This window comes from Oryctolagus cuniculus, chromosome 2 (genome assembly GCF_051225735.1).
Source record: "Oryctolagus cuniculus isolate XC-2025 breed Fujian yellow rabbit chromosome 2, ASM5122573v1, whole genome shotgun sequence".
Taxonomy (NCBI): Eukaryota; Metazoa; Chordata; class Mammalia; order Lagomorpha; family Leporidae; genus Oryctolagus; species Oryctolagus cuniculus.
In genome coordinates, this window is record NC_142868.1 from 111,008,080 (window position 1) to 111,020,977 (window position 12,898).

General features: G+C 42.5%; 1 protein-coding gene across 3 annotated transcripts in view; it reads right to left on the reverse strand.

The window, feature by feature from the left end:
* Positions 1 to 2,443: 2,443 nt before the first annotated feature.
* Positions 2,444 to 12,898, reverse strand: part of SLC9A2 (solute carrier family 9 member A2) — a 106,238-nt gene continuing 95,783 nt past the window's right edge. For all 3 annotated transcript variants that reach the window (XM_089327448.1, XM_089327449.1, XM_008253183.5), the window contains exons 9-12: positions 12,663 to 12,759; positions 10,140 to 10,271; positions 6,510 to 6,600; positions 2,444 to 5,003 (exon numbers count right to left, since the gene is read on the reverse strand). In XM_089327448.1, coding sequence (XP_089183574.1) covers positions 4,642 to 5,003; positions 6,510 to 6,600; positions 10,140 to 10,271; positions 12,663 to 12,759 — 682 coding nt within the window. In that variant the 3' untranslated portion in view covers positions 2,444 to 4,641. The remainder of the gene's footprint in view (positions 5,004 to 6,509; positions 6,601 to 10,139; positions 10,272 to 12,662; positions 12,760 to 12,898) is intronic.

Genomic DNA, 12,898 nt, shown 5'->3' on the forward strand with positions numbered 1-12,898 from the left:
GTGAAATAAACAAGGAGAAAAACATTGGAATGTATAAATCAGGGTACTGTTTACAGATGTGAAGAATCAGAAAAATTGCCACACTGTGTCCAGTGTTGTGTCTATGGATAGCTCATGTAGTGTCATTTCTACACCCTATAAAACCTCTGTGATACACTGGAACATCTTGAAGTAGGTTTAGAGCCATTCAAAATAACCCATATGCTGTGTGGATTGGGAATTTCTTAATCCATCTACCATGGATCAATGAAATCTACACCCAGAAAAGTTCATCCCTGACCTCTCAGGTAAGAGAACTAACCCACAGTTTATACTTAGAGGTAGTAAAATAGCATTTTATTTGCAAAATTGCAAAACCTAGAAAAGAAAGTGACTAGAAAATGGTAGGCCAGTGCAACATTGACGAAGCTGTTGGAAAATGAATCACCTGAGTGATTCACCTGCACATCCCTGTGATGGCCCATCCCACCTGAGGGCATCAGCTGGATGTAGAGGGGATGAACTGGAGGTATTCTGAAGGAAAATGGCATCTCTCAGGGACAAGAGCTTTGGTTTGCCATTCAATCAGTACCCAAACAAGGCTCCTGCTTTTCTTGGAAGAGGTTTTAAAAAGTAGGATATCAGGTAGGACTGAGCTACACATTTGCTCAAAAAGTGAAGAAAATAAAAACGCAGATCACCAGTCTATTCTGAATCATGAACTTCCGTGTTCAGGTTAATGAGACAATCAGCATACAGTTGGCTGCCTGTATCCATGGATTCAACCAACCAAGGATCAAAAGTATTCAGGAACAACATACCGGGTCTGTTCTGAAAATCTACAGATTTTTTTCTTGTTATCACCAAACAATAGAGCATAATAATTATTTACATAATATTTACATTGCGTGAGGTGTTACAAATAGTGTGTATATGAGTTCATGTATGAGGGAATGATAAAGTACAATGTGATTCTTAGGGACTTGAGCACCTGCTGATTTTATTATTCCTGGAAGTACTAGATCCCACAACCATATAGTATTCAGGCCTGAGCTGATAATACCAACAGCTACTTCATCTGGACAAAGTAATATTTTCAATCACTCGTTATTGTTTATTTAAACTTGTATTTCTTTTTAAAAGTTCATTCATTGATGTACTTAATTTATGTAAAACTCAGAGATGCAAGGAGACATACACAAAGAGAGATCTCCCACTGCTGTTGGACTTCTCAAATGCCCCCCAACAACTGAGGCTAGGCCAAGCTGACACTAGAAGCCATGAACTGAGTCCAGGTCTCCTACATAGGTGGCAAGAACTCAACCACTTGAGCCATCATCTGCTACCTCCCAAGGTGCACATTAGCAGAAAACTAAAATTGGGAACAAAGCCAGGACTTGAACCCAGGTATGCTGATATAGGATGCAGGTGTCCCAAGTGACATTTTTTTTTTTTTTGACAGGCAGAGTGGACAGTGAGAGAGAGACATACAGAGAGAAAGGTCTTCCTTTGCTATTGGTTCACCCTCCAAAGGCTGCCGCGGCCGGCGCACTGAGGCTCACTGTGCTGATCAGATGGCAGGAGCCAGGTACTTATCCTGATCTCCCATGGGGTGCAGGGCCCAAGGACTTGGGCCATCCTCCACTGCACTCCCTGGCCACAGCAGAGAGCTGGCCTGGAAGAGGGGCAACTGGGACAGAATCCGGCGCCCTGACTGGGACTAGAACCCAGTGTGCCAGCGCCGCAAGGCGGAGGATTAGCCTAATGAGCCCCGGCGCCGGCCCAAGTGACATTTTAACCACTATGCCAATCACCCACCCTTTCAACCACTCTTTAAAGTCCAGAGTACACGTTGAACCAATGACAGTATTGTCATTCTCATAACTGATTAGGATGAAACTCTGTTTTTCATGTAAATGTGATTTGCAGGTGGTAAAACAAATGCAAAATTTGCTGAGACTGGTCTGTGTTTCTTTATGATTTTCACATCGCTACCTGGCTCTCCAGGTAACATATTTAAACCCCTCTCCACAAAACTCAGCAAAAGCTGAAATAAATTTCATGCCAAACAGTTTGGCGCATCTCTATATAAAACATATACTTTTAAATTAGCAGGTTTGGGGGCTAGTTTCTAAGTGTTTGCAAACAAGCATAACTGTTCCCAGTAGCCCTTAGCATTATATATAAAGCAATAATTCCTGGCTTTTCACACATAGTGCAGTTAAAATCAAGTTTTGTTAAAACAAACAGCAAAGACTTGTCAACATTTTACAACCACTTTGAGACTTGGGTTGGATCAAGCGTTATTTTAAATAGAGTCATTTTCAAAGGACTGGGGCTTTTCATATGCTGTTGATATTTAGACTGTGACCATATTTAATTACAGGGTTTCACCTCCATACCCTCTCCTCTAGAGTAACAAGAATTTAATGCTTAGAGAAAAAAATATAGAAAAGAAGTTCAATGAGGTCAAATTTATTTTTATTGCCTTTGTTATTCCACAAATAAAAAATTTAAACAGTAATTAAGATAAACTGACTTAATTATTTACATTTTGGAAATTTATACAATGTCATCCAAATTCTTGATGTAACTTAATTAGTGACAGCTTAATCTGATCTACCTAATGAAAATGCTATAAAAATTTCTATCTTGTCTCCTTTTATTGCAGAAAATTTAAATCTTTATAGTATTTATTCACATAGGAAGTCCGGAAAAATTAGGAAATTTATTTTTAAGGTGATTTTCAATTTCTGCCTTTGTTTTCAGATTCCATAAACCCTATTCTGAAAAATGTGTTCTTAGCATTCTTAAAATGACACATTACATCTTGTCATGAATTCCTATAATAAAATTTCACATCAGTTTTAATTTCTTTTCAGTATAAGAAACATATATGTTAATATAAATATTTTTATTTTAAATAGATTTTTTTGGCACAGTCTTAGTTTGTAGCTTTCAAATTGCATTCTACACTATTTTGTACCAATCAATTTTGGAGAGTTTTGGAAAGAAATGGTTCCCCTACAAATGTATACCTTGTTCATCTATCCTTCTCCCTGTCTCACGCCAACAGCCTAGCAACACTTTCAGATTTTAGAACACGAGAATAAAGGGTGGAAGATGTACTTCTTCACATCCTGGGGTTGGAGCAAAGGTTGCAGAACCACTGGTGAGGACTGTGGATTGCTGTCTCTTCGTGTTCTTTCTGCAATATTACCATACGCACTTGTATCCTTTTCTGTATCTCTGATGTGAAACCTAGGGATTACATAAGTGACTTCATTTAATATCTAAATCCAGAAATGTAGAGTCTTGTTCTGGTCAAGTTTAAAGAGGGATTATTCAGAAGAAAAAAAAAAATGACAGACCAATGAAATTTACAGTTTAAGCAAGATTCAAAGGCCAATCTTTAATGATCATGTTCTACTTCTTTTCTTTTTGGTGTACTTTAAAAAAGTGCTCCCACGAGTAAAACCTAATTTTATTTCAAGAATGTGAGTCACTACATTATTGAACAAGAAGTAGCAAATAACAGTCTAGTGCAAAAAAAAAAAAAAAAAAAGACTTGCACATTCTCCAAAGTGCTTCCTGAATTAAAGCCAAAAACTTGAAATCTCACCCATCTGTTAAGAATAGGAATATTGTTTATATAAACTTCCAACTTTGCTTTGAGCCTCTTATGGGGACTCAAAGGTCTAGAATGTTCTATGGAAAATTTCGGTTGAAGCTGGTGTTCATGGATGGACATGTTAGGAATCGCCTGTCTCCTCCCAGTGTTGCACCACATAAAACCCATCAAGAAGTGGTAAGCAGATGCACCGCCTCTCTCTCCCCTCTCCTCTCACAAGGAGGCCCTCAAGGGGGGGGGGAACCTCACCAAAAGCTGCCACCAAGTCTGAGTGGAACACCCCCAAGTTGGTTTTGCCTGGGCAGCTTTTCTCTTTGCACCATTTAAATAAGAAGGGGAGATAGGACTTAGAGCCACCCCCAAACACATGGTAGACAGTGGAACAAACTAAAAACCAGCTTACTGTCATGATTTCATAGGCACACAGGCACTTGTCATCTGTGCTCTGGAAGCCAGGCCACTCCATCTGCCTGGGCATCTGACCCCTGAGGCACCTGTGTGTGGGGCTGTGCTCTTCCGTAATTACCAACTTCTACATCAGCTCAGGACCAGGGAAGGCCCCAGCCCCTGCACTGGGGACCACCCCTCCCACCCGGGAAAGTCCTTTACCCCTTGGAAAGAAATTCAGTACATTTAGTGCCATTCACATAAAAACTGACTACTACAGATAGACGTATTTTTTTCATAAATAAAATTTGAGACATACATATGTAATATATTAAAATTTTCACCAACAAAGATCTCTTAAAAATTTCAAGTTCTGTCGTTCGAGTTCAAAAAAGGCACACATTTGTTTTGTCTTCTGCAGACCTGCAGAGAATGCGATTGCAACACATCACAAGACAATTTGTGGGACTTTTTTTTCTTCGATTTTCCTCCTCTGGGGATAAGCATTCGTTCCATTAATCAGCACAAGCAAGCATTTAGATGCACAGCGAGTTGTGAATGGATTTCATGGTTGCTTCAGGTTTGGGATTGACACACAGAGCCGTGCTGCGCAGGCCACCCCAGGTCTGTTTTGGCCGCTTCCATTAAGGCTTGTCACTCCCCAACCTCGACTTCCGGTTGCCAGGTTCGGACGCTCTCCGGACCAGCCGCGGAGGCGGCTTGGGTCTGCCACCTTCAGTCAAACTGTCCTCCCTCCCCTGGTCTTTGGAGAGAAGGGGCTGCCGTAGGACAGCCGGTGTCTGCGTGCCCCCCTCCTTGCTGCGGGGTGCAGCGGGCGGGCTGGGCTGCCCTTGGCCAGAGCCCGCGTCCACCTCGTTCTTCCATTCCATTTTATAGGCCTGGGAAGCTTTCTTGGAGAATGGTTCTGGCAGGAAGCGCCTGGCTCGGGGCTGCAAATTGAGCACGGTGGTTCCAGCATCAGCTTCAGAGTCGCTGCTGTCACCATCTACCGCAGGGCGAAGGAAGCACAATGTGGGTGAAGGTGGCAGAGAACAAGGCTCTTTAGAAGCGACTTCAGTACCTTAGCGGGTCAGGCTGTCCCTGTGCCCTGGGTCTCTAGGGAGAAAGCAGGTCTGAGGCCGCTAGCTCCAGGGGAGTGACCTCGGAAAATCTGTACCAGCTCTGCGAGCCTTCCTGTCCGTAAGTGTGTATGCATGCTAACTGTGCAGGGCGTACCGTGTCACTGCCCCAAGCACTATGGGTGCATTAACATCACCCATTTTACAGAGGGGGTAAGTACTGGAAGCGGTGGAGCTGGCATGCAAACCGAGGCCCTGTGGCAGCAGTGGCTGTGTCCTCACCTGCCCCATAAGAATGACCCGGGGAGGGCTCATCTGCAGGACTGGCACACAGAAAGCAGCCTGCTCCCTGTCTGCTGCTGGGAAAATTCTTGCCTGGATCTTACAGGGGTGGGGGCTGTGTAAAGCCTGTGAAATCACTGGGTCTGGTCCCACCAAGGCAATTTTAGGAGGGACTCGAAATTCCATAAATCTGTATAACAAGGCCAATTTTTAAGTGGATAATTTTGTATGGCCTGCAAGCGATGTTTTAATACCCAAGTAAATGACCCTTGGCAGAAGAAAAGTTTGCCCACCTCATACACAATTTTATTCATTTTCTTTATATCCTTACCCAAGGGCCAAACCACCGACACACACTTTCCCAACCAACAACCGGAGGAGGCACCATTAGCAGGAGAGTCAGGCCCTGGATGTGGGTGGGGAGGAGAGTGGACAGTGGACAGGCTACTTGCCCAGGACTTGAGACCCTTAGGAATTGAGAGCAGGTTTTGCTGGACACGTGGGGTAACACAGTCCACTGTTCTAGTACACAGCGCTGCCTGGGCTCCCCAGTCTCACCCTGCCACCACCATCACCTGCCATCCTTAGATTTGCCTCTTTTGGGCTAATTAAATAAATTATCAAACACACACACACAAAAAAGGGAAAGAATGATCCTTGTTACATTTCACATTTTCATGGAATCCTAACAGTTCATTTGGGGCTCACAGAAAGTGGCTTGAGCAGCTACATAGAGATTACCATCAAATAAAGAGAAATTAGGTGTTAGGACAAAGTTTAATAATTACACGCAGAAGTAAAATGTTTGGTTGCCTATATGAAAATATATTCGAATTATAATAAAAATGTAAACACACATTTGCAGACTTAGAACTTTCTGTTTACTTGCTCTGTAGCTCCATGGTGACAATATTTGCTTTTGCTATATCAAAAAAATCATTCTGGAAAATGTCTGATTAGATTATTTATGGAGCTGTACAGAATGTCATTCAGCAAGGCTGCAATGCTAATAAAAGGCCACCCTGCTTTTATTTTAGATTTTCAAGCCACTGAACTTGTCCTTCATGAAAAAAGATAATAGGCAAACTTCTCTATTTTATAAGCCTTAGTAAATAAATCTAAAGCTCTCCTGCTCCAAGTATATCCATTACCTGCATTAGAAATATTCTTTCTCTTCTGTAGCTTTTCTGGAAGCTTTGTATTTTTAGGTAATGATAAATATCGGGAGGTTGAAGTAGAAGCCTGTAAAGAAAATATAAAATCTTATTTAGACTATAGAAAGGGCATTTACTGTACAGTAAAAGTTGAACATTTTATCACAAAACTTGTTAAAATTCAAACTTCAATTCTTACAATTTTTAAAAATTTATTTCATTTATTTGAAAGATAGGGGAGAGAAAGAGAGACAGAAAATTACAGAGAGCTCTCATCTGCAGATTTAGGGCTGAGACGGGCCAAAGCCAGGAGCCCAGAAATCAATATGGGTTTTTCACATGGGTGTCAGGGATCTACATACTTGAGCCATCATCTGCCGCCCACCAGAATACACATGAGCAGGAAGCTGGAATAGGGAGCAGAGCCAGGACTTGAACTCAAGACTGTGATATGGTATAAGGGTGTCCCAAGTGAAATCTTAAATGCAGTACCAAATGCTTGACCCGGAACTTTAGCTCTCAATTCCAAGAAGGGACTGATATTTGGCCTGGTGTTTAAGCCACCATTTGGTATATCTTTATCCCATATCACACAACCTGAGTTTCTGGCTCCACCCCCCAGTTCAAGCTTCCTGCTAATAAAAACCCTAAGAGGCAGTGATAGCTCACGGAATTGGCACATGGCACACCTAGATTGAGTTTCTGCCTCCTGGCTCCAGCCTGGCCCAGTCCAGGCAGTTGAGGGCACTTGGGGATTGAACCAGTAGATGGGAGCTCTGTTTGTCTCTCTAGCTCTAGTTCTATGCCTGTCAAGTCAATGAAAATATATTTAAAAAAATTTTTTTAAAAAAACTACTCTGTGAAGGGTTTGTAGCTATTGTATTTGAAATAACTAAATATTTTCTAAAATCTATCAGAGATGTATACTAAAGAAAATAGCACTATTTTGGACTGATAGAAGTTGGCAGGTTGGGGCCGGTGCTGTGGAGTAGCAGGTAAAGTCATCGCCTGCAGTGCCGGCATCCCATATGGGCACCAGTTCATGCCCGGCTGCTCCACTGCCCATCCAGCTCCTTGCTAATGTGCCTGGGAAAGCAGCAGAAGATGGCCCAAGTCCTTGGGCCCCTGTACCCACATGGGAGACCCAGAAGAAGGTCCTGGCTCCTGGCTTCGAATCAGCCCAGCTCCAGCCATTGCAGCCATATGGGGAGTGAACTAGCAGAAGGAAGACCTCTCTGTCTTTCTGCCTCTGCCTCTCTCTTTCAAATAAATAAATAAATCTTAAAAGAAAAAAATAAAGAAGTAGACAAGTAGTTAGTGAATAACAAGGAGCTGAGAGATCACCAGCAGCCTCTATGCCACAGCCTGGCAATGCCTAAAACCTCACCCCTTTCTGTGGTGCCGATCCAACATGGCCACAGGCTCCACACACCCACTTCCACCCACTGTCAGCCTCACTTTCCATCATGCATGAGTTGCCATGATGACCATGTGTATGCTGCAGCCCACACAGAGACACCATGAAGCTTTGGAAATTCCAAAAAAAAGGGGATATGGAAGTCAGAGGTACTGAAGCCCCACCCAAACTCTGCCTCATTTGAATATTCAATGAGGGCACCACCCCCTGCTCTATAAGGGCCAACCCCCTCCTTTAGTAGGAGTGGCAGCTCTTCCTTTCTCAAGTAGAGAGGTTGCTTGCATTCACATCTGAATATGTACTATCCCTTTAAAAAAATTTCCCCTTCTTCCTCTACAGCTCTGCTTTGAATTCTTCTCTCACTTGGAGACAAGAACTTAGAATAAACTCAGTCAGGAACCCCATTCCCCACCAACAGGACCATTAGAAGCAAGATGTGATAACCACTGGGTCTTCCTAAAGCAAAACACTAAAAGTCTTGCTCTAAAGAAAGACCTCGAACCTACAGGAATGAGGAAAATGATGCAGCATATTTATGCTTTGTTACTTTAATCTTAAAAACAACAGAACAATGAAGTGTTACTCTAGCTAATGTACCAACATTCAAATGCCACAATCTCCAGTCTCTTTATTTTTTAAAAAAGATTTATTTATTTATTTAAAGGCAGAGTTACAGAGAGACAGAAGCAGAGGCAGAGAGAGAGAGGGAGAGAGAGAGAGAGAGAGAGATCTTCCATCATCTGGTTCACTCCCCAGATGGCTGCAACAGCCAGAGCTGGCCCATTCCAAAGCCAGGAGCCAGGAGTTTCTTCCAGGTCTCCCACGTGGGTGCAGGAGCCCAAGGACTTGGGCCATCTTCTACTGCTTTCCCAGGCCATAGCAGAGAGCTGGATCAGAAGTGGAACAGCAGGGACTTGAACAGGCACCCATATGGAATGCTGGCACTGCAGGCAGTGGCTTAATTCGCTACACCACAGCGCCAGCCCCAGTCTCTTACTTTCTTTCATTTGTCTCCGACTCTGCTACATTTTGCATGTGAAAAACATAGTCTTGGTCACGCATAATCATTTTGGTCTCTGATGACTCAAAATAGAATATTAGTAGAAATAAGATGCCATGCCTGCTATGGAAAATCAAGAAATCCTGATATCCTTTTAAATGGCGTTCCTTCTCTGCTGGCAACACTTACCGCCCCAGCATTTCCCCACTTAGGCCTTCCTGCACTCCCCCAGAGCACATGCCAGCTTAACCACCTTCTGGTCTTTGCCCCGGCTACAGACTCTCCTTGGAGAGCCCAGATATGGCCATGTGTCATTTCAGTCAACAACAGACTGTGTATCCAGTGGGGATCCCAATAAGATAATACAACTGCTCTGTTTGGCTAAGTACACTCTATCATGTTCGCCCAATCACCAATTTGCCCAATAATGCATTTCTGAGAATGCATCCTCATCATTACAGGACACAAGGTTGTTTTACTTTTTTTTTTTAAGGATTTATTTATTTTACTTGAAAGTCAGAGTTACACAGAGAGAGAAGAGGCAGAGAGAGAGAGAGAGAGAGAGAGATCTTCCATCCAATGGTTCACTCTCCGATTGGTCACAACAGCTGGAGCTGCACCAATCCAAAGCCAGGAGCCAGGGCTTGGGCCATCTTCTGCTGCTTCCCCAGGCCATAGCAGAGAGCAGGATTGGAAGTAGAGCAGCTGGGACTCGAACCGGCACCCATATGGGATGCCAGCACTGCAGGTGGCAGCTTTACCCACTATGCCACAGAGCAAGCCCTGGTTGTTCTACTTTCTAAATGAAGCCTGCCCATACCATTCTGCTGGGAACACGACAGTCTCTTCCCTGTGGTCTCAGCCCTCTTCAGCTTTGTGTTGAGCTCTCATTGCCTTCAAACTTAACTTACAGTTTACTGACTCTGTGTATGGCTGAGAGCCTTCGCCACCACTAGAACAGGAGCCCTACAAATAGGTACAGAGATGTTCACTAATGTATTCCAGCGCCTAGAACTAGTGGGCATTCAAGAAACATTGGAAAAGACTTTACAAATGACTGCACCCGAGAATGCCTGTTCATGGAGCCTCAGCAGCCACTGGATTAGCAAAGCAGGTAATTCCATCAGCTGAGCCGATCCACACCAAAGCTCTTGGCCCGGCCGTCAGCAGCCTTCTGAGAACCAAACCCAGAGACCCAAACCCCAGTTACCCTGCGCTCTCGATTCAAGCTGTTGTCCTTTCTGATGCTTTCGCGCAAACTGTGCCGACGGCGGATCAGAATCTCCTTGGCTTGCCTCTCACTCGTGTCGGCTGTCAGGTTGTGTCTGTTGTATGACAAAGTCTGGAACGAAAGCATGTGAAGTGGCATTTTAGACAAAATCTCAATCCACTCCACAATCACAGGCTGAACTCACCACTAGCCATAATGTTCAACAAGTAAAAAGTAGGAAGACCACAGTTCCACAGGGGTATAAACAAAGGCTAAAAACAAACTTTGTGCCTGCAAAAATTAAAGGGAGAAAAGAAAGGAAAGAAGGGAGAAGAGAGAGGGAAGTATGATTATTTTCTTAAAACTGTACTTATAAAATACATGAAATCTATTCTCCTTATATTAATAAAAATGTTTAAAAATTAAATAAGTGGCATTTTACCAAAAAAAAAAACAACCCTATTTCCAGAGAAATTGGAAACCTTTGTCACATTTCTTTGGATTTGTCCCTCAACCAAGCAGTGACAATTTCTGTGCAAAGAAAAAGTAAAACTTTAAAAATATTAAAGTTAATGCATGGAAATTTTGAAATATTTCATCTTTTAATAAAAATTGATGAATAGAGTTTTTTTCACTGAGATGTGTGATCCTTATGTAAATGAGAAAAACAATTGAATTCATCAGGTGCCTTTGTCTACCTTGAAATACCTTGTGTATATTTAGCATTATTAATAGCTGGGGGTGGGGGGGAAGACAAGACATACTCATACATTTTCTATTGAATCCAAATTACTGCTATGGAAACAAACCACTTTGAGCCACTTGGTGGTGCCCTGTCCTTTTGTTTAACTTCTTCAGAGGTTCTCCTTTTTCAGCTGAACTGTCACATTGGAAAGCTTCTACTCCCACCAGCAAGGACCATACCCTGCTATTTGAACTGTAAGCTAAGTCTGTCCATTTTTAGTTTTATAAGCTACTCAGATATTTCCTAAAATAAATCATAATTAGTTGTTAAGTTCATTTTCTGATAGAACTGGCCCGACACTTCTTGAAAGTATCCCTGTATCTGAAATGGTATGCATGAGGCTTGTAGAGAGATGCACAGGTCACACACAACAAGATTCTTGCCTTGAAAAGTTCATTAACTAGTTGGTCATCTAAGGCTAGCCAAACAATACAGTCATGAAATTAAGTGCTGAAATCGTGGGATACCATATAAGCCCCAAATGCTATCCCATTTAAGAGTAGGGCTGGGAATAATCTGGTGACTGTTAGGGAAAGCACAGAAGCTGAATAGATGGACTAGCAGGCATGCTTCCAGTGGAGAGAGAAGCACGGGGTGGTGAATAAAGACTGGGCCCATCACTCCATAGGTGCCTGGGGTAGGGATGGGAGACAGATGTAGAAAAAAGGTTGGGTGCAGTACAACTTAGAGATCCCAGATTTGGGAAGAGTGGCTTATTCTGGAAGCCATAAATACTGTTTTGCTTCATTCTAAATAGGATAATACTGCCATTAAAAAGGTGCTTTGGGGTGGGAGTTATGGTGCATTGAGCTTAGCTATATACGGAAGTCCCAGTTTGAATCTTGGCTGTTTTGCTTCTCATCCAATTTCCTGCCAGGCACCAGATCATGGCTCAAGTGCTTGGATCTCTGACACCCATGTAGGAGACCCAGATGGAGTTCTGGGCTCCTGGTTCTGGCCTGGCTCAGTCTTGGTTGTTGTGAGCATCTGGGGACTGAAGAAATGAATAGGAGCTCTCTGTATGTGTCTGTTTTTCTCTCTCTGTCTCTCAAATAAATTTAACAGCAACATATAAAAAATTTTTAAAAAGATACTTGAGAGAAAATGGTAGAGTAAGAGTTATATGAATGGAATGGGGATGGCCTGTGGAGAGACCAGCAAAGAAGCTACAGAAATGGCCCCATACGAGTGAACAAGGTCCCTGTGGGGCTAGTGTGCCACTTAACTTCCCTTTGCCTCAGTCCCTACACCTGTAAAATGGGACAACACTTTGAACAGTAAACAAGTTAATTTATGCAATGCACCAAAATGGACCTGTCATCCTGTACACATCTTCTAAAGGTACAGTGTATTATGAGCAAACTGAATGAATGTTAACAGTGGAAACACAATGGAGGAAGTGACTAAGAAGAGAGATTAAAGGAAGACACTGTAGCACTTTGTGAATAACATGGAGAATTAGAGATGTTTAAAAGGTCTAAGCTATAAAGTTATTCCTATTTAAAAAACTGTACTCAATTCACTTCTTCACCGTTAGTCAACATGTATTTTATCTCCCTACCCCAAGAGTGGAACTTCTAGGGGACTCCATGACTTTGGCCATAGCACCCAAGAGGAGAGTGAGACCCTGACAAGTAGGAAACAAGGAGATAGGGTCTGAGAGAAGAAGGTAGGTTCCCACTGAGGCTGGCATGAGGGTGGACATCCAATTACATCACAAAGCCAGAAAGCATAGCTTTAACCAAAGGCAGATATTTTGCTAAATAAACGATTCTCACTCGTTGACGTATTTGGTAGAGATTTCTTGATAATATTTCTCGAATTTCATCCATTTCACCAGGAGTAAGCTTCCTTATTTTTTCTTCACGACAATCACTGTGAAAGTTTGCAAGAAGAATATTTTACTTTTTAACAAATACTAGAAACATCAATGTTCTTTGTTAGAAGTACAATATAGTTATTTAAGAAAAGAGAGCTTTAGTTTTGAAACAGCATTTCACAATGATTCAATATT